The 23,089-nt window shown below is 36.9% G+C and overlaps 1 protein-coding gene across 1 annotated transcript in view; it reads left to right on the top strand.

Moving 5' to 3' along the window:
• The window catches only part of DIAPH3 (diaphanous related formin 3), a 510,843-nt gene that overhangs the window by 130,416 nt on the left and 357,338 nt on the right, over positions 1-23,089 (top strand). Inside the window, 4 exon segments of the mRNA XM_030311865.1 lie at positions 8,791-8,865; positions 8,953-9,022; positions 13,930-14,066; positions 16,445-16,550. Of these exon segments, the coding sequence (XP_030167725.1) occupies positions 8,791-8,865; positions 8,953-9,022; positions 13,930-14,066; positions 16,445-16,550 (388 nt within the window).

Below are 23,089 nucleotides of genomic sequence, written 5' to 3'. Positions count from 1 at the left end.
TTCTCACTGTACATAGAGGAAGTACTTATAACAATGATACTCTAAATGGGGAGGGTAAAGTGCATAAAGGGAGATGTGTTAGCTTGGGGTGCCATAATAAAAAGGCTGCAACCTGGGTGGCTTATACAGAAATTTATTTTCTCAGTATTCCAGAGGCTGGAAGCCTTAAGGTCATGGTCAGGTGCCCTTAGGGTTGGTTTCTTCTGTGGCCTCTTTCTTCGTCTTGCCGGTGGCTGCTGTCTTGTAGTGTCTTTGCATGGCCTTTCCTCTGTGGGTGTGCAATCCTGGTGTCTTCCTCTTATGAGGACATTCGTCATACTGGATTAGGGCCCTATCCTTGTGATGTCCCTTAACCTTAATTATCTCTGTGAAGGCCTTATCTCCAAATATTATCACATTGTGGGTGTGGGCCTGTATGTATGAATTGGAGGGATACTATTCGATTCATAACGGGATGGAAGACTTCTACCATTTGCACAAGCGTGTGAGACGATGACGCCAATAAGCTTTGATATATTCTGATGTACCTAGAGCAACCTCTAAAAAGCTGTAGGAGCTATAAATAAAAAATACAATAAATAAATCAAAATGGAATTCTAAAATAGGTTCAAGTAAACCACAGGAAGGCAGGCAAAAGAAAATGAACAAACAGAATGAACAAGATCCAAAAAATAAGTACTAGAGCTTAACATGTCAATATTACATTATGTGTAAATGGTTATGCTAATTAAAGGAGACTGGCAGAGTTGATTAAAAAACATCACCTGATTATATGCTTTCTATCAGAAATTCACTTCAAATATATTGATATAGACAGATGGAAAGTGAAATGATAATTAGACATATTATGCAAACATTAATCAAAAGGCAGTTGTGGCTGTTTTAATATCCAATCATTTAGATCTCAGAGTAAAGAAAAAGATTGATTTTTAAGAGTCAATCCACCAAAAGACCCATCCTAAGTATACATATCAGGCTACAGATGTCCACAATATATGAAGCAAAAATACTAGAACTGAAGGGAATAGATAAATCCACAATTAGATTTGGAGACTTCACAACTCACTTCAAATATATTGATATAGACAGATGGAAAGTGAAATGATAATTAGACATATTATGCAAACATTAATCAAAAGGCAGTTGATTATCAATAATCAATAGAACACCTAGGCAGAAAATCACTAAAGATATAAGAACTCAACACTACTATTAAGTAAAATACATAATGCATAGTATAGTACATTTCAGTTAATAGCAGAATACACATTCTCTTCTTAGAACATGTACCAAGTTAGACCGTATCCTGAGCCACAAAGCAAACCTCATCAAATTTAAAAGAATTGAAACCATACCAAATGTGTTCTTCTACCAAAAGACTCAAACTAGAAATCAATAACAAAGATAACAGGAAGATATCCAAACATTTGGAAAGCAGACAACACACTTGTATATAATCCTTGAGTCAAAGGGGAAGTCTCAAGGAAAATAAAAAGATACACTGAAGTTAATGAAAATACATTTCAAAGCTTGTGGCACACATCTGAAGTTGTACTGAGAAAGGGAGTCTGTAGGACTAAGTACATACATTAGAGAAGTAAAAGGGCTCCAATAAATAATTTTAGTTCTCACCTTAATCTAAAAAGCAAAATAGAATATAAATAAGGTAACGATAAAGAGTAGAATCAATTAAATTGGAAACAGAATAACAATAGAGGAAATTGGTGAAACAGGGATGTAGTTCTTTGGGAAGATTAATAAAACTGATAAACCTTTATTATTGATGAAGAAAAGAGACAAATTGCCAGTATTAGGAATAAAACAGAACATCACCACAGACTCATTGTCGATAGGGTAATAAGGCAATACTACAAACAACTTTAAACACACGAATTTGACAACTTATTTGAAAGACTAATTCTTGAAGAAGAAAGTACTACAACGTACCCAATATGAAATAGAATATTTGACTAGTCTTCTAGCTATTAAGGAAATTAAATTACTATTTTAAGAGTCCCTAAAAGATCTTCAAGCACAGATGCTTTCCCTGGAGAATTCTACCAAAGATTTGACGAAAAATTAATACCAATTCTACACAGCCTTTTCCAGAAAATACAAGAGCAGGGAACAACTCACAATTTATTTTATGAAGCTGATACTGATAGCAAGCCAAACAAAGACAATAACAATCAAAACCCCAAACTCCAGATTTACAAACTAATGTCCATCACGAATATAGACATGAAAATCTTAACTGAAATGCACTATATCAACAGGGCTAAAGAAGAAAATCACGTATCAATAGATGCAAAGATTTGACAAAAACTAAACACTTCTAATAAAATCTCTCAGAAGAGGAAAGACGTTATGGATTGAATTGTGTCCCCCAGGAAAATGTTAAGTCCGAATTGGCGCCTTAGAATGGGACCTCATTTGAAAATTGGGTCAATACAGATGGAGTAAGATGAGGTCATAAAGGAATAGAGTGGGCTTTTAATCCGATTTGTGTTCTTTTAAGAAGAGAGACACAGTGCCATGTGATGGGAGGTAGGGAAATCCTGGATTAGCCGTTAACACTGGAACCTAGGAAGAGGCAAGGAAGGGGTCTACCCATAGTCTCAGAGGAAGCCCAGCACTTCTGACATTGGGCTTCTAGCCTCTAGAACTATGAGAATGAACTTCTCCTCTACGTATTCTATTTCGCGGTACTTTGTTACAGCTACTCTCGGAAACTAATACCGAGGAGTACTTTCTCAATTTGATAACCTAAATCTACAAAAATTCTCGAGCTAACATTAAATGTGAAAGGCTGAATACTTTCCGCCTCACACTAGGGATGAGGCAAGGATGTTTGCTTTCACCACTCTTGTTCAACACAGTGCTGGAAGTTCTAGCCATAGTGATGAGGTACAAATGAAACAAAAATGTATAAATCCCAAAGGAAGAACTGTAACTGTCTTCTTTGTAGATGACATGTTTACATAGAAAAGTTGAAAGAATCTGTAAAAACTACAACTAATCAGTAGGTGCAGCAACATTGCTGGATTCAAGATAAAAATCGACTTTATTTTGCAAGATGCAAAAGTTTCAGAGCTGTGTTGTACAGCAGTGTGCATATATATCGTTGATAATACTGCCCTGTACACTTCAATATTAAGAGGAAAATTTTCACCTGAAAAAAATTGGTTATATTCTTTCACTAGCAATCAGTTTTATGCTGAAAACTACAAAATCATAATGAGGAAAATCAAAGAAGTTCTGAATAAATGGAGAGCGATCCTTTGTGCTTGATGTTTACTTGATTGAGTTAATGGCCAAATTCAATTCCTTGCAGTTTTGAGACTGACATCCCTTTTTTCTTGCTAGCTGCCATGTGAGTGTTGTCTCAGCTTCTAGAGGCCACCCACACTCCTTGGCTCCTATTCCCCTTTCTCTGGCTTTAAGCTTGTAAACTTTGAGCCCTTCTCATGTTTTGCATCTCTCTTCTGCCTCATCTCTCCAATCCCGCGGGGAAAGGCTTTCAACTTAAGTAAATTAGGTCATTAGGTTGGACTCACCTGGGTAATTTAGGGTCATTTCCCTATTTTAAAATCCTGTGATTTGTAACCTGAATTTCCTTTTCTGTTTCCTCTTCTTGCTATATCAGATAATCATAGCTTCTGCTGTTAGGACGTGGTCATCTCCTGGGTGGGGGTGGGGGCAGGGGTGAGATTATTCTGCCTACCACATGTGCTAATGGCTTCCCATTGCCCATGACATTGTATAGAGTTTTTTTCAGAAGCTCCTTCCTACCTTTTTGGTTTTACCTCATACAGCCGTTTCTGGAACTCGGCACAGACCATTTCTTTTAATGGCTTTGCATGCATTCCCAGTGCCTTAGAAACAGCTCTTTCTCTGACTTAACCTTGAAAACTCAGGTCAGACATCAGTTGCTTTGCTCCTAGGAGAGGTAGATGCTGTTATCTTCTGTTCCCTTAGTACCATGATTATAGCATTTATTATATTATGGAAATGATTTAGCTCAACATTTGTTTCAACCACTAGTCTGTGATCTTTTCAAGGGCAGAGAACATGTTTTATTCAGTTTTGTATTTGTCATACCTATTGTAGTATTAAGCACACAGTGAGACCTTCATAAAGGCTGAGTGACTTTGTTAATGAACACTTGTTTGAGTAGTAATGAAACATCACCCTTTGAGCTGCAGTCAATCAAGTCCTCAAGTGTGCTAAGGACAGGGACTCCAGATTCATCATCCTTGGTTCAGTATGGATAAGTACCAGTTCTGAAATCAGAATTGATGTATTTGGCATGAAGGTTGGAACAGGCTCAGTGATACTGCATGGGAAGCATCATTGCTTTGTACTTTTTTTCTAGGTATGTAAAGTAAGGGTGTGAATCTGGGCATCAGCAGACCTGGATGCTATTTCTAAGTGACCATAACCTCTCTCTGTGTCTTCTTTTCTTATATATAAAAATGGAAGGAGATTCAGTTTTATTTTAAAACCGTTTATTGAATGCTTAGTCTATTCCAGGTGCTGGGGAATTTAAAGACAAATTAGAAATGGTCCCTATTCTCCAGGTGTATGTGACTGGTAAGGTTGCCCTTAGGATGTGGTTGTTTTATTCTTGTTCTGACAATCTATGATGCATTTATCTTTACCTTCCTTGGCGCACATTTGGGAAGAGAGGTGATAACTAACTTAAGTCTGTGGGAAACATATACATGGATAGTGTCCTTGGGCCAGGAAGTAAATCTGAGACCTGATTATTGCCTCTTCTGCTCATTGAGATGCCTGTATTTGCTTCATAAAGCCAACAACACCTAAGAAACCACTTTGCATACCTTTGATTTCATCCTGTGTCTCAGGAAGCAACAACTGAATTTCAAAGCATAAGCTGCTTTGAACACTTTAAGATGGTTTGAACATTTAATCCTAGAGACCTCTCTTTCTCCCTCTTTTTTTTTTCCTTTTGTTACCTCTTCACCTCTTTTTTTCTCTTACATGGAGCCCCCTGCTAGGAAGTGCTAAATGGCAATATACTTAGAAGTTTTTCTTGAAGCAATTAAAAAAGAAGAGTTTGATATTTCCTGTTACAGAATTTTAAGAGGTAGATTTTGTGTTAAATTAGTACTTAGCACATTACTTTTTGCTGTTTTTAAGCAATTTTTTCCCCATACAAATGTCATACTAATCTCTATGTCATTTCTATTCATGAGGAAGAAACATTTGCACAGTGCTTATTCATCCATGAATGCAGTTTATAGTTAAACCACATAATGCCTGATGGTACTATGCTGACAGGCACAGAATAAATAGAACAGATTTTGTTCCCTAAAGATTGATCATTTATAGATCAGTTGATAATTTTTTTTTCCAGGTTGCTTCTTACATTGATGATGAGAAATCTTTTACTTTTGTAAAAAGCTATGGATTTCAATGAAGCTCTGTCAGCACCACAGGCCTACCTACTCAATATCACTTTTTATCTTGCACGTCTTTTCCAGAAAAGATAAGAAATAATATTTGCCCCTATTTTTAAAAATCATGCTGAAAATAGTAGAGGTGGGGGCCAAGGTTTTGAAAGAATGGGTTTGTTAGTGACAACTTGTTAGTACAACAACATGCTGGCCTTGCAAATTTCTAAGAAAACAGAGAGCGTTTTTACTTAATTTGTGTTTTAATATTTCAGTAAGTACCAGCTTTTTATGTTTAAATATTATATATATGTATTTTTTTTTGTTATCAAGCATCTTTGTTTCCTCCCCTTGTCCCCTCACTTTGTTTTTGATGTATTTTATGAAATGTATAGTCTGACTTTCATTAGGCTATTACCATTCTCTCCGATTTTATTCAGAAATTAATTTCTACCACGAGTTAAAAGATTGCAGTGTAAAGTAATTTGGTATAATGTCTCTTTACGTTTAATTTATTAAGTTTATTTTATAGAGAAGTAGTTCATATGTAATATGCTTGAGTGAATGTAAGTTTTACTGCAATGGCTTATATTCTATAGTTCAGAAGAGTTATTTAGTGGGTCCAAAAATAGTTAATATGAGACCTTCTGTGGGTCACAGCATTCTGGTTATAACTGTTATATTAAGGGTGATAAATTTATTTATTTTTTATTTATAATTTTTTTTAATGTTCATTTATTTATTTATTATTTTTTTTTCAACGTTTTTATTTATTTTTGGGACAGAGAGAGACAGAGCATGAACGGGGGAGGGGCAGAGAGAGAGGGAGACACAGAATCGGAAACAAGCTCCGGGCTCCGAGCCATCAGCCCAGAGCCTGACGCGGGCCTCAAACTCACGGACCGCGAGATCGTGAGCTGGCTGAAGTCGGACGCTTAACCGACTGCGCCACCCAGGCGCCCCAATGTTTATTTATTTTTGAGACAGAGACAGAGCATGAACGGGGGAGGGTCAGAGAGAGAGGGAGACACAGAATCTGAAGCAGGCTCCAGGCTCTGAGCTGTCAGCACAGAGCCCGACGCGGGGCTCGAACTCACGGACCGTGAGATCATGACCTGAGCCGAAGTCGGACGCTTAACTGATTGAGCCACCCAGGTACCCCAAGGGTGATAAATTAAAAAAAAAAACAAAAACAAAACAAACAAACAATGTTCTATTAATTAGACCAAAAGACTTAACTTGATTTACTTGGATCGATAAGCTTCCTAAATTCTGTAGTAGGCTTCACCATGAGCATATTAGGTGAAACAAAGTTTTTTTTTTTTTTGTTATATTAACCTAGTTTTAAATTATTTTGGTATAAAGCAGTTTTAGGAATAGTGACTTTATTTTCCACAGTGATTGAAAGGGATAGCCATATGAATAATCCTATATCATTTATGTTAGCTTTTGAATGTCTCCATGGTTATACTTTTGCATATACAGATTGTTAAAAATTCACTTCAAAGTAGGAAGTCCCGCTTGGAGACATTAACACAGGAGGGCACGATGAATACAGTCTGTCCACGTGTGTCAGTGTCGGCCCCAGTAAAACTCTCAAGTTACTCTTTATGTGTTTGATTTCAAGCTTCCCTGCTTCATGTGAAATAAGAATAAATACGGAGTAGGATGTCAACAAGGCAAACAGTTAAGCAGATGCTGTAGGTGTTTCATGAAACATGAAAGTGAGATTTGAAATGCCTACAGGTAATCTGTGTGTTGCTGATAGTGGAGAGTAAACTCGTCACTTTTGAAGTAGCATCCTGGTTTGAAAACTCTGACTTCTATTCAACTTTTTTTTTCTTACCTTCACTGTAATAGTGATTCCAGGCTTTTCTTTTCCTAGGAGGGTATCAGAGTATGTTTCTTGCTTAAGTACATTCTTGAATTAGTTACTCCATGGCTTTCACTGGACAGGGAGGAGACAAGTGAAATAGTTGACAAGTGTCTGCCAATCTAAATGACAAATAGCTTTTTTTTTTTTTTGGTGTGGTAGGAATCAGAAATTCTGAACATTTATAAGTGAGTAAGCTGTATTCACAAGAGTACAAATGAAGAAGATTTTTTTTAAAACAATATTTGTTTTCATTTAAAAATGTGTTTGGTTTTCTTATTGTCATAGGAAATGCTCTATTGTGTCTTAAGAAAATGGTATTATATCTTGGTATGTGACTTGTTCTTAATGTTTATAATATTTTGCTTTTGGTTATTGGATGAAACTTTGTCTTTAAAGTTCAATTTTTCAAAGGCCACACACACACACACATACAATCATACATACAAACACATATACAAAGAGATAAACACAGTTATATATCCTAAAATTTTCTTTCCCCTACTTTTTAAAAAAACAGATGATATTCTTGTTCAAAGCTTCCTAAATCACCACTGGAAAAAAAATTGTGTTAATTCCCATTAAGGTAGTTTTTCTATAACCAAGGTAAGCAATTGTCTATTGGCAGTGATGTCCTAATTACATTAGTATACTGTGATTATACCAGTGGGTTTATGAAAAGAGGTGGTTTGGTCAAGATGAAAATGTTCATTTAAAAATAATGATGAAACTCTTAAAACAATCGAACTTTGAAACTTAGGAAATTAGGATTCATTTCAGTGGTTTGAGAAATTTTCCTAAGGCTTTTCTTTTCAATACGTACATCTGAGTTCTCCCTCTTTAAATCTTTTTTTTTTTTTTTTTTTTTTTTAAGTTTATGTGTTTTACCTTGAGAGAGAGAGAGTGAGAACCAGTGCAGGAGAGGGAGAGAGAGAGGGAAGGAGACAGAGAATCCCAAGCAGGCTCTGCACTTAGTGCAGAGCCTGGTGTAGTGCTTGAACTCATGAACCGTGAGATCATGACCTGAGCTAAAACCAAGAGTTAGACTCTTAAGCGACTGAGCCACCCAGGCGCCCCTTCCCTCTTTAAATATTGCCCGATTTCTGCTCTTTGTAAAAGTTTAAAGTGAGGCTTATCCAGTGGTGTGTTGGTAAATGTTTAATGGCCAGCTCTCTGGGTGGGGGGAGATGGGGTGATTGGCAGCATTTGCTGATTTTTGCATTGTGTTACTTCCCACAGGGCAGATTCTAGCTACCAACACAATGTTGCTGGACACGGAGCACAGAAGTGATGGACATAGTCTGGTTTATCCCATCACTGCTCTCACAAATAATATGTATCATGAGTGATTTTGCACATGATATTCTTATGTTGTATTTATGATTAGAATATAACAAATATGAAATATTTGTGAGCATATCTTATTGTGATATTCTAAACTAGAATACTGACCATGCATAACTGCCTTTGTTTTTTGTTTTTTGTTTTCCTGTTTATCAGTTGGGTGGAAAGTTTTGGACATGAGGGGCTTGGATTATTACTGGACATTTTGGAAAAACTGATTAGTGCCAAAATGTAAGTATATTCATTTTTATTTTCAATTAAGCTACATTTGCATGTCCAGCGATAATCCCAACAGTGATGTTTTTTATGCCAATGCAGACAAGAAAAAATTGTAAAGAAGAAGCAGCATAAAGTCATACAGTGTCTAAAAGCTTTGATGAACACACAGGTATGTACATAGGTAATTACATTGTATTCGTTCTTCACTGGTACTTACAGAATTCGTATAAAATAGAGTTGTGTGTAGTACAGAATTTGCACTGAAGTGATGTACTGCTTTGATAAGCTATTGAGTACAAATCCTTGTGGGTGGGTTGATCCTCCCTTTCTACCCTCCTTTCTGTTCCCCCCCTCTCTCTTCCTCCTTCCTTCTCAATTTTCAGAAGTATAGCAAAAATAAGCTTTGAAATCATACATGATAATTGAACGTGATCTGCAGTAATATTTATTATCAAAGAATCAAGTGGGAAAGATTTAGTTTTCATAGCCTAGAAATTTAAATCTACAATCAAATTAATGTGAAAAGGTGTGAAACGATTAGAAGCAGGTCCCCAAAATGGAGCAATGATGCTTCATACAAGTAATATTGAAACCAAAGGCAATATGGCAGGTCTGCAGAGTTTGCAAATTTGAAGAGGATACGTAAGAAGAGAGGAACACTTGAAGCTCCTAACTGAAGTTAGATTTTTCGGACAGTGTTCCCATTTTTAAATATTGTATACTGTTAATTGCAGAAATTGGCTCTATCACATGGCATGTCTTTAGCTTCAACATCTAAACATATCTACCTCATGATGGGTACAGTAATGATCGGTGTTTTAGTTGCCATTAGACAGCAGGAGAGGAATTTTACCTGTGGTGTTAGGGTGATTTGTGTTTCACAGGAAAACTGCCTGTATATTTCTGATTAATTTCAAATTTTTAATATTTTGTCTTACGTTTTAAAAATAAGCCTTTAGAGCCTTACACACTTAAGTACTGGTACTTCAGTTATTAACATTCATATTTCTTTTTATTAAATGTAGCAAATACTTCTATTTTCCTTTTTTTCTTTTTTTCTAATGTTTATTTTTGAGGGAGAGACTGAGTATGAGAGGGGAAGGGGCAGAGAGAGAGAGACGGAGACACAGAATCCAAAGCAGGCTCCAGGCCCTGAGCTGTCAGCACAGAGCCTGATGCAGGACTCTAATTAAGGAGCTGTGAGATCATGACCTGAGCCACAATTCGATGCTTAACTGACTGAGCCACCTAGGCGCCCCAATATTTTTTAATCCTTCATGTCTTATTTATTTTTCAGCATTTTCTTGAGCTGAGATTTCTGTTTTTGCACAATGAGATATTTTTCACCTCCCTGCCTTCTCCAATCAGATATGATTTTCTTTCTTTTCTTTTTTTTAATGTTTTGTTTTTTGAGAGAGTGTGAGTGGGGGAGGGGAAGAGGGAAAGAGAGTAGAGGATCTGAAGTGGGATCTGCCCTGACAAGCTGACAGCAGCAAGCTCCTTGTGGGGCTCGAACTCACGAACTGTGAGATCACAGCCTGAGCCAAAGTTGGACGCTCAACTGACTGAGCCACCCAGGCGCCTCTAATATGATTTTCAAGGGGAATATCTGATGTAGAAATCCTCTTTATATTGTTACATATTCACATATATTCTATATTTGAACGGATTGTTCTGTGAGAATTAGTTTTTAGTTAGACTGCATATTCTTTTTTACAATATGTCTTAAGAGTAAATGAAGAAAGCGATTTTTCTATCCTGAGGACATAATATTGTTTTAGAGAGGCTCCTTGTAAATTGAGAATATAGAAATTGGAAATTTCCCTGATGATAAGGCTGACAGTAGAGAAAATCCAGGAACATTTTTTTAAACTAAAGGGGCATGTGGATCATTCTTTGATTTTGGGAAGAATACCAGGATTAAAGTGAGATGAGGTGGTGTACAGAAGCAATTTCCTACTTCAGACTGACCTGGGGAGGGAGTCAACTTTATATATTTAGGTTCTGATTGATAAGTGTGTTCCCTTATAATGGATTGCTTTTGCTTATAGTTTGTATCTGTGGAGCTGGAATCTATTTCCATTTGTGTTGATGGCTATCATCTGTGCTAATAAGAATAAAAAGTTGCTGATACTTGAAATTATTCTATTTTCTGAATTCTAAACTTAATAATATATGAAATAATTTTTCGGTAAAGTCCCCCTCCTCCCCAAGATTTGTTGATGGTTTTTCATTTATGTCACTGTTTACTCTTTACAAGAGTTCCTCGAATAATGAAAAAAATATAGGCTCTGAGAGGGGAAAAAAAGTGGTACCTTCTTAGGCACTAGTAATTATGTAATTAATGAGTAAATCTGGTAACAGATGAAAGTGAGTTTCTTATAACACTAAATTGGACTAAATAGTATTTTCTAAATGGAAAAAGATTTTGAATATTAGGGGAAACAATAAAACGATGAAAAGTTAAATATGTTTAAGAGGTGAGCAGAACAGGGGCTACATTTTGGTCTGTTAACATTTTGTGTGTTGCTTTAAGGTGTACACCCCCCAGCATAGGTGTTTTGCTCCTGAAGCCAGCCCCCTTCCCAGTGTTATCTCTGCTACTGGGATTAACTCACCATAAGTAGTTAGTGATTGAGCATCAGGATTCATGCCCTATTGAGTATCATACACAAGGATTTAGGGCCTTCACCTTCCCCTACCTAACACTTTTCCAGTGGCTTGACATTCTATCTGTTAGGTAATAATGGGCCTCAAGTAGAAAGCAAATGGAACCTGGCTTTATTCCTCGATTTAGAACATATGAGTTTTCATAGAAACCAGAGTGGCCCCTTGATATTCAGTAGAGAGACACCTTAGACCTTCCAAAATTTGTCAACGCCTCTCTAACGTTCTAATAGGCTTCATTTAATGCACTTTAAATGCTAGCACTGGTAAGTTGATTATTTCTTTCACAGAGTCAACAGTTTTTGTTTGCTTTGCTTTGTTTTTTAAATAATTGAACAAGAGTAATTTTAATGAAGTAGGCGGCAATTCTGTCTTTAGTTCTAGATGCTCAGTGGTGGTAATCTGGCCTCATTCCAGTTTTAAAATGAGCGCGGCATGTTTTTATGTTAGCAAAGTCAGAATACTGCCGATGGTGGAGCTTTGGAGTTTAGGAAGTGCTAGTGAAAACTCTGAAATCAGAGAATGCTCGTATTTTGCTCTCTACTCATAATGGTTTAGAGCTAGAGGGCTTCACAGAGAAGGTAGTTAGTATCACTTGGAGGAAATCGGTATGAGTTGTTTTGCGTATTTGGAGGAGCCACAGGACTCTGATTCCAGACGGGCAGGAGTTGGCTAAGGACATCCAAGTGGGTGGGAAATGAAAGGGAAATGCTTTACTGAATCCTCTGGTTTCTCAGGACAGAGCCAGCTCTTTGGCACTTGGTAATCATTGACTGATTGGCTTTTTGAATTGCATCTAAGTGGTACTTTATAAACCTCTGACAATTCCCTATAATGGTTATTGAAGAACATTGTAGTCCTTGGCCCCATGCCTGCTTTCTCTTTCTTTGTTTCCAGTTAGGAGACAGCCCAGGGCATCACAAAAGGGATCATTTCCTGACTGGCTTAGCTATCTATTTGTAAACTTTTCCCTGCCACCAACAAGACCGAGATGTCTCTCCAGAAAGCGTATCCTGGGCCCTTGGCCCTTCTGCCTGTGCTGCTTCCTTGGTACCTGTGTTCCTTAGATAGTGGTTGAAAACAAATGCAGTGTTTTCAGCAGTGTGACGGCTTCTTTATATAAATGACGTAGGTACGATAGGAAAATTAGAAATAAGATTTCATACCATTCACAGCATTTGGGTCTAAGCTTGTTATAGATTTAACTTTGATAATTATATCTAGTGTTAACTTTGAGTTAAGCTGTAGTTCATAGGTCTGTAATTGGGATTAAAGTCCTTTTTAGTGTTCAGTAGTAATTCTAATCAACCAATTTCTCACTCTTTAGAAGGATCCTTTGGGATACATAGAAGATAAATCATATTGTTTTATTGCTTCTATTTATCCTCTGTTATTTGATACTTATCTCCCATAGATTGTAAGTGGGCCCTAAGAGATGTATATATCCTCAAATCAAAACACGAAGTCATTAACATGACTCCTTATCTTCTAATTGGATGTGGCATCCTGGCAGTAGCAAACAAACTTTATCCTTGTCCAGCATCATCCCATTTATATAATGTGTTTACAACTGCATTGTCTTTCTGATGATAAAATACCAGTCGGATCAGAGTATCTATGCTCCTCATGGTAGTTTCTACACGGGATCTGTCCAAATCTTCTTTCAACCTGTGCCCATTTTATGAACTCAGCATTACTATCTAGGTGTGTGTTATGTAATGTGGTCACCACCTGTGGCTATTGAGCACTTGAAAGGTGGCTCGTCTGAACTGAGATGTGTTGTAAATATAAAACACACACTGGGTTTTGAATACTTAGTTATTTTTTCTTCCTGTCTCATCAATAAATGTTTTATATTGATTATGTTGAAATGATAATATTTTAGATATACTGGATTAATTTGATTAAAATTTTACTTTTTTATTGGAAAACTAGATATTATGTGGGTGGCTTTCATTATATTTCTCTGGGTTAGAGCTGATCTGTGTATTTACTTGTGTGGTATATCCCTTACCAACCATCCTTCCCAGGAAAGCTCCTTATGGCCTCAGTGTCTGGTACAAAAACTGACTTTTTATTTTGTGTGCTTCTGTTGGGAAATCTCCATTTTCCTCACTGTTTCTCCCTTTCTCCAGTTGGATACTTAGCCTTCTTAGTAATTGTAAGTCATACTATTGTAAAAACACCTTTGAGGAGTTATGTTTGGTTGACTATCATAGTTTTTGATGTGAATAAGTCTATGAATTTTTTCCAAGATGTTATACATTCCTTATAGTTTCTAGCTTGTACAAAGTAAAAAAAAACTATTATCCTATAAACTTTTTTAATAACTGTATTTCCTCTAGGGCACTATTTTTTTTCCCCCAATAAACTGCTAACATTTAACCTCTTATTTCCAAAATGTTATAGTATGGCTTGGAAAGAATTATGAGTGAAGAGAGAAGTCTTTCTCTATTAGCCAAAGCCATCGATCCCAAGTACCCAAGTATGATGACAGATGTGGTAAAACTCCTCTCTGCAGTATGCATTGTAGGGGAGGAAAGCATGTAAGTCCTCTCAACTCATTTCTCTAATTATATAACAATATAATTTGATTTACTTAATGTTTTCATTATTCTATTTTAGACCAGAATTTACTGTTAATAAATGAAGTATTACTTAAGCAGCTGATTTAGATTCATAATTGTCTGAACAGAAATGTTTGAGTAATAATTATTTCTCAATCAGTATAGTAGTTATGGGCTAACCTTTTTCTATGAAAAACTTATTTCTTCATCGTATTTAAGTTGTTCTGAATTCAAACCCTAAAAAAAAATTCTCAACAAAGACTTAAAAAAATATGCAAATGGATTCTGTTTCTTAAGTGATTTTTGTTTTCCAGATAGAGTTAATTCAAATTGTAGGTCATGCAATTTCCCTTGTAAAAGCAAACATCATATTATTTGAAAATCTGTTTGTAAGGCAGATTTTAAAAATGCTATTTGTGGGGCACCTGAGTGGCTTAGTTGGTTGAGCCTCCCACTCTTGATTTCAGCTCAGGTCATGATCTCATGGTTCATGGGCTTGAGCCCCCGAGCCTCTCCACTCGCCCCACTTGGGCTCCGTGCTGGAGCAGCCTGGAGCCTGCTTTGGGAGTTTCTCTCATTCCCTCTCTCTTTGCCCCTCCCCAGCCCATGCTCACACTCTTTCCCTCAAAATACATACATAAACTTAAAAAAATAATAAAAGTGCTATATGTAATAGTACTTTACTGGTTGAGGGTAGTCTTTGACCATAAAATAAACTTTAAAGACATTATCCACGCATATTAGGATTGTAAGCAAAAGACCATTACATACATATTAAAAGATAATTATAAAGATAAACCTCCACCCCCCTTTTTTTTCTTTTTTGAAAGGTTGGGATTCTTATTACAGGAAGCAGTTAAAAATTATTTAAAATATCTTTTAAAAAGGGTGAAGATATAAAAACAGAACAACCTACAGAGTAAATAAATAGCCCTTTCATAAAGGCTAGGTAGAGAGGCCTGTAAGCAGAACCTCCCGCACGCATTTGAAAATTGTCCTTGTGGCGACCCTCCTGGGCCTGGCAACTGTTGAGCTGCTCTGTGTGGATTATTGGAGAGTCAGCAGGAAAGACTCAGGCCCCGCCCTTGGCTGCACAGGTAGCTACGGTGTGTGTCCACAGACAGGGATGTCCCCTCGCGGCTGCACAGCTAGGTGTGTGTCCACGGACAAGGATGTCCCCCCATGGCTACACGGGTAGCTACAGCGTGTGTCCACGGACAAGGATGTCCCCCCGCGGCAACACGGGTAGCTAGGTGTGTGTCCACGGACAAGGATGTCCCCAGCAGCAGCGCCAGCACGTGAAGCCAGGTACAGCTGCACCACATTCCCTTAACTGTTTCAAAAAGACCATAGTAACTTTATTGTAAAAACCCTAAGACGGTATTTAATATTGACACACAAGATGCACCTAGTGCTCCCCCCTCCGCCTTTCTTCCTCTCCTCCTCCCGCTCCATTCTCCTCCTCCCTCTTTCCACCCATTTCTTGTGTCTTCTCTCTTCCCTCTTGCCTCCTTAACACCTTCTCCTTTCCTTTCCTTTTCCCTCCTCTTGGCCATCTCCTTTCCCTCTTCTTTCTTTACCCTCTTTCTCTTTTTCCTCCTCTTTTTTCACCTTCCTCTTCTTCTACTTCTTCCATATTTATTATTTCTTGACTTCATAATAGGTTATTAAAATGATACAGATAACATTTACAGACTACATGTTTACGTCTACAAACTGACCTACAATACACTAGATCGTGTTAACACACTTTCTTTAAAGGTGTAGCGACTGTAGCTCTTTAACTGCTACTTTTTATGTGCGTATTTTTATGTGCGTATTTTTTATGTGCAAATGTGTGTATATAAATCCTTACTACTGTGTATTTTTGGCTATCAGACTTCATTTACACTGAAAAGGAAGTAGAGTGTAGTGATTAAGGAAACCAGGACATTGCTCACCACAAAGACTGTCTGATTTCAGATCCTTGCTTCATCATTTAGGAGACATGAGACCTTAGAAAAATTGCTTAACTTTTTTCTCCCTCAGTTTCTTGCTCTATAATATGGGACAATACCAACTTCATAGACTTATATACATTAAAAAGAGTTAATATTTGTAAACTGATTTAAATAATGCCTGATGTGTAGAAAGCACTTTATAAATGTTTGATAAGTTATCCTCATCATAGGGTTATTAGGCATAAATGAATTAAAACATGTAGCTAGTACTTGATACATGCTATGTACTCAGTAAGCTTTTAAAATGTTGCTGGTTCTGGGAGCAGTGACTCTGGAATTGAATAGATCAAGCAGTTGTATTAAGGCATTTAGATTATTTGCTGTTGGCAATTTAATTAATTTCAAATTTTCTGATAGCCTTGAAGAGGTTTTAGAAGCTTTAACATCAGCTGGAGAAGAAAGAAACGTTGATAGATTTTCATCTATTGTGGAAGGTCTCAGGCATGATTCAGCTCAGCTGCAGGTAAGTTTCAGGTATAATCTTACATATTGTTTTATAACTGTTTTCGGACTGGCTTATATTTAAGTACGAAACCCTGCATGCCATTGAATGTTTTATAACATTTCAAATAAATGTATAGAATTCTAATGTATAATATATCACAATGTGTTCTTATAGTTATAACTTGGTGTATACCTATTATTATTTCCTTGGGTTACTTTGTTAGATGCTGACTTACTAGGGATTTCTATAAAATCGATAATCAAAGTCCATGAATTCTTTATTTTCTGTTAGTCTTACTACTTGATAATTACAACTTTTTATGAAGTTTGGACAATTAAGTGAATTACGGCTTTTTGCTGAATTATTAGTTTTTATATCTGAAAAGTTAAGAGTTTGCATGAATAATAAGGAGACCAAGGTACACTAGGATTTTCAAAGATATTTAAATATTTAAGTGCTGTTGGGGCACCTGGGTGGCTCAGTTGGTTGAGTGTCCAACTTTGACTCAGGTCATGATCTTGTCAGGCTCTTTGGCTGACGGCTCAGAGCCTGGAGCCTGCTTCCGGTTCTGTGTCTCCCTTTCTTTCTGCTCCTTCCCTGCTCACACACTGTCTTCTGTCTCTCAAAAATAAATAAATATTAAAAAATAAATTAAAAAATATTTAAGTGCTGTTAGAAAGTCACTTAGTTTTTTAAGGAAGTTATTTTTAGACTTAACTAGTATACTGTCCAAGCTGTATAACTAATGTTTATATAATTTCTCCTTTTTTTTTTTTTAAAAAAAAGAGGGTTTTTGTTTTAATTGCTGGAATTGTTACAGTTATTGCTAATAACCTGAGTATCTTTAAGGAAATAATTAATACCTGACTCCCACCTCTGGATATTTTAAAAATTTTAATTGGTATGACCTGGCTATTGGGATTTTTAAAGATTCTCAGATGATTCTAATGTGCAGCAATGATTAAAAACCAAAATGTGCTAATAATAGCTACAAAGTAAATTTATTTCCCCCTTAATTTGTAAAAAACTTCTAGTTTTAAATTTTATTTAAAGGTCTGTGCAGCTTGGCCTCTGTATTATTTTTCATTGTGGTAGGAATAAAGAAACCAAATCTTATGTTAAATGAAAAAAAAAGATGGTATTTGATGAGCAATCAGAAAATTTTAGAGATGTCCAAATTAAAAAATGTATTACAGTATTTCTGATGATGGTGTTTGTGATGATGACCTTTCTGATGACAGTATTTGTGAATGGCTGGTGAGGAACCCTGTTGTGATTTGTTTCTCTGGGCAACAGGTAGGGCTGGAGATCCGAGTATATATTCCCTAATGCATAGGTCCTGTTACCAGAGCTTCTGGGAAGAAGCCTCTCCTTACTCATCAGGGCTTGTCAGAGAGCATGGGAGTAGGGGCCTGGGATGTGTTATCACCTCTGATGTGGACCTTGCTCCTTCAGATTTTTCATACGTACTCTAGAGTCTTAGAGTCTACAGTGTGTATCCACGGACAAGGATGTCATTGCTCTCATTTCCCTTCTCTTTTTTTTTTTTTTTAAATGTTTCTTTTCTTTGAGAGTGTATGGGCGGGGGTGGGGCAGAGAGAGTGGGGGACAGAGGACCCAAAGGGGGTTTTACACTGACAGCAACGAGTCCCCTGTGGGGTTCGAACTCATGAACCGTGAGATCATGACCTGGTCCAAAGTTGGACACTCAACTGACTAAACTACCCAGGAGCCCCTCCCTTCTCCTCCTTTCTCATCTGGCCCCAGACCTCCTATTTACCACAAGCCTAATGAAGAGTAAACACAGAAAAAGCTTCATAGAGAAAAGCTGATTACTTTACCTGAATTTTCCTTTAGTACCCAGGTTACCTTTTACCCGTATAATGTTTGTGCAGATAGCAACAGGTTATCAGATGAATTTCGGTCATTTGCATAGCATATTAGATAGAGATCATGTCCAGTTTTTAAAATCTCACTTAGGAAATGTAATAGTCACATATAAACTTTATCCCCTAAATACTTTTTGTGCTAGTGTATACTTTTTGTATTTAATAATACATACATCCCAAGAGTGGAAGGGATGCTGTCTTGGAATGGAAGGAGTAGACTTCTGAGTCGGATAGCTTGAATTTAAGTCCCAGCTCTTCCCATCCTGGCTCTGTGACCCAGGATCATGCCCCAGACCTCTTCTTTGCCTCCATTTTTTTTTTAATTGTAAGATAAGGAGACTGTTGGTCACTACCCCATGGTTGATGTGGGGATTATATAGATTAATGTATTTAAAATGTTTAGTTCATTTGCCATAAGAGTTGAGTAAATGGTAGACTTCAAAAGGAATTTTGTTCAATTAACAACCGTGGAGAATGGAGACTGAAGGCAATCTTCCTTTCTCAGAAACATTAGGAGTGTTGATACTAAAATTGTTACATAACTAGAGGCACCTGGGTGGCTCAGTTGGTTAAGCATCCAACTACGGCTTAGGTCTCACGGTTCATAGGTTCAAGCCCCACTTCAGGCTCCTTGATGACAGCTCAGAACCTGGAGCCTACTTTGGATTCTATCTCTCTGTCTCTCTCTCTGCCCATCACCTGCTTGCATGCACACTTGCTCTCTCTCAAAAATAAACAAACATAAAAAAAAGAAACCATCATGGGGCGCCTGGGTGGCGCAGTCGGTTAAGCGTCCGACTTCAGCCAGGTCACGATCTCGCGGTCCGTGAGTTCGAGCCCCGCGTCAGGCTCTGGGCTGATGGCTCAGAGCCTGGAGCCTGTTTCCGATTCTGTGTCTCCCACTCTCTCTGCCCCTTCCCCGTTCACGCTCTGTCTCTCTCTGTCCCAAAAATAAATAAACGTTGAAAAAAAAAATTAAAAAAAAAAAAAAAAGAAACCATCAAAAGATTTAAAAAAATTGTTACATAATTAGAACTTAGCAATACCCGTGAACATATCTCAGATTAACAAAATGTATGCTCACACAGAACCTGTTCATGTATTTTTATAGCAGCTTTATTTGTCATAGACTCAAATTGCGAACAACCCAGAAGTTCTTCAACAAATGAAGGGTTAAACTGTGGTACACCTGTATCATAGAATACTACTCAGTAATGAAAAACAATGAACTATTGATATATACAACAGCTTACGTGAATCTCCAGAGAATTACCTTGATTGAAAAATGCCAGTGCTGTTGGTTACACACTTTGTGATTGCACTTATATAGCATTCTTGAAAGAACCAAGTTTTAGAGACAGAGAACAGTTTAGTGGTTGCCAAAGATTTGGGACGGGGTCTGAGAAAGTGTTGGGTGTGACCATAAATGAATGGCAGCAGGGAGTTGTGTGTGGTGAAACAGTTCTGCATCTTGATCGTGGTGATGGTGACAAACGTATACATAGGATGAACTCACACAGAACTGTACATATACACACAAATGAGTGTAAGCCTGCTAAAAGCTAAGTAAGTCCTGTGGGTTGTACCAATTTCACTTTCCTGGTTTTTGTGTTGTATTATAATCATGCAAGGTGTTAGGAATACCTAGGATCTACCTGTGCATTTGTTTCTTTTTGCAACTTTCTGTGTATCTACAGTTATTTCAAAATAAACAGTTAAGAACAAATCTTGGTAAAACTAAGGTCCCAGTTTATGGCAATATTATATCATTTAACATTTTAAAGCTCTGTCTGAGGAAAGGGATAAAAAATGTCTTGTTAAGAACAAAGCCGTTTTGGGGTGCCTGGGTGGCTCAACTGGCTAAGCATTTGACTCTTGGTTTCCACTCAGGTTATGATCTCATGGTTCGTGGGTTTGAGCCCCACATCAGGCTCTGTGCTGACAGTGTGGAGCCTGCTTACGGTTCTCTCTCCCCCCCCCCCCCCCCCCCTCATCTCTCTCTCTCTCTCTCTCTCTCTCTCTCAAAATAAAATTTTAAGAAAAAAAAGAACAAAGCCATGTTTAATCTCGGTAAATAACATGATTGACAGTTGAAAGGTGACCATTATAACCTTAAAATTTGTTATTTGCCTATTAAATTTGTTTTGGCTCTCAAACATTGAGGTACATCTATTCGAACTTTAAGAATTATAACTGACTACCATATGAACCTGAAGGCAAACTACATGTATCAAAAACATTCTTGGGTATATTTAGTCATTTCTATTATGGTAGTTACTCTCATTGAAGGTGCTACCATATGGAAAAATGATTGGTGTAGTTATAATAAATTTATATTTAGCTAGTAAATATCTATACAATTCTCTGAAAGAGAATAGTCAGTTAACAATTGAGCAATTGAGAGTGGATTACTAGTTTAAAGACGACATTAAGACTTGAAGAAATTTAAACATTTATCTAAAGATCTGATATAAATTTGAAATGATTTTTTTAACAGCTTTATTGAGATAAAATCCACGTATCATAAAAGTTACCCATGTGACATGGACAGTTCAGTATTTTGTGTATAATCAGAGTTGTGTAGCCTTCACCATAATCAACTTTAGAACCTTTTATTTACCCCTAAAAGAATCCCCCCACCCTACCCCTTCACGGTCAGCTTGCAATGCCCTCCTTCCCTCTAGCTCTAGGCAACTGCTAATCTACTTTCTCTCCCTATAGATTTTCATATTCTGGACATTTGATAAGAATAATACAATATGAGGTCCTTTCTGACTGATTGCATTCACTTAACATAATATTTTCAAGGTTCATTCATGTTGAAGTATGTGTCGCAACCTCATTTTTTTTTCTGCTCCAAATATGCGTATTGTATGGATATTCCACATTTTGTTGATCATTTGTCAGTTGGTGGACATGTGAATTGTTTCTGCTTTTTGGTTTTTATGAGTAATGCTGCCTGTGAAAATTTGTGGAGATGATTTCTTTTTTTTTTTTTTTTTTTTTTTCTTCAATGACTGCTTGTTTGCCGTATTTAGCGTTAGGGGAATAAAGGTCGGGGCAGGGCTAGCAGCAACACCGCCCCTTGATAGTTGTTTAAATCATCTGATTCAGTTCTTGAGAAATTTTATACCAAGATCTAGGTGGCTGATTGTGTTTGCTTTTATGAAAGTAATTTGTTTAGTTGTAAGTAATTATATTTTGTTTTATGGTTAGTTGTGTTATTTTTGAAACACTAAAATTTCTTCATACGGTTTTTAAAAGTTTAATTTTCATTGAGAAGTGAAAATTCATTTTAGCATTTTTTTCCCCATTTTTCTGATAAGGCCAGATTAAATTTGTATGCTTTTGATGATGAATAAACAATGGGAAGAATTTTAATTCTTATTTTCCCTACTCAACCCTTTTGTTGTGGATTTTTATTCTGGAAGGAAGGTTTCTCATTATTACTAAGCCTAATATATGAAATAGCTAGCAGGTGGCAAGCTTAAGTTAGGAGTTAAAGGTACTGTTTTCAGATAACTAACTTAGGGAGAAGGGTTGTGTGTTGGTGGGGGGGGGTAGTAAGTAGATTGTCTTTTTGGGCGTTGCTGGTTGTTCTCTGTTTCCTTTAAAAAGATCATGCAACACTTTAGTAATACCTAAAAATACTTTTCTCTTTGGATATTTCTGAATTTTCTACAATAAAGTATATTTTAGAGCTAGCTCATTATCAATTTGCCCATGAAACTATTGAGTACTAAGTGCCCATTTTATACCATTACCTGCATACTTTGCATTGATTGAAATGTGCTAGGCTGGTGGATATTAGCAAATCACCAAATTAAAAATAAAACTTGTTTGTCACTGAATAAAATAGAAACCAATTGTTTGCTTTTAAATTGGAGTAAGTGGGAGATGGTAAAATAAAATAAAAAAAAATCTCATTGTTCTTTTATTGCAAAGTGTAACAAAGTACTTTTGAAAGGGGGGTTGTTAGATTTTTTTTTTTTTGAGTCTGATAATAATGAAGATAATGTGACTGCCTATGTTTTTGATAGAACTGAACATAACTTTCATTCCTCCCACGCATATGGTAGAGAAAGAAAGTGAAAAACTGAGTCCCAGAAATAAGTTAAAATTATCCTCAGGCCTTAGAGAGTCTTACCTATCAGAAAAGAAAGTACAAATATAAATATCAGACTTAAATTATACATTACTTTCTTTTCTCAAGTGTATCAGAGAGATGTTTTCAGCTTCAAGCAGCATAATCCACTGTGGGTAATTTAAGCAGGAAATGGTGCTGGATACCTTAACAGAACTTGTGGGAGGGAACTGTGTGTGGATGGGTATTACAGACGTAATGTAGAAGAAATGCCAGACAACATCCGTGAATGTTCTAAGGGAAAAACCACTCCCAACATTCTATTCTAGTCAGCACCTGAGACCCTAGAGCAGACAATAGTGCTTCTGCCACAGACCCAAACCTTTCCTCATGGGGTCCGGTCTTGATATGTATGATTGTCCTCTCATATTGACACAGTCTGCTTTCCCAGAAGAGGGTTGGAATAAGTGCGGGTGAACCAGTCCCTAGTTTCAACCGCATGTTGAATGTTATCTATTCTTTTCGTTTCTTTCCCTTTATTTTTCTTTTCCTTTCTACGTGTATCTTCTCCCTTCTCAGTTTAG

The sequence above is a fragment of the Lynx canadensis genome, chromosome A1 (assembly GCF_007474595.2).
Source record: "Lynx canadensis isolate LIC74 chromosome A1, mLynCan4.pri.v2, whole genome shotgun sequence".
Classification (NCBI taxonomy): Eukaryota; Metazoa; Chordata; class Mammalia; order Carnivora; family Felidae; genus Lynx; species Lynx canadensis.
The sequence above is the reverse complement of the archived record's forward strand: the minus strand, read 5'-3'. Positions and strand labels throughout refer to the sequence as shown.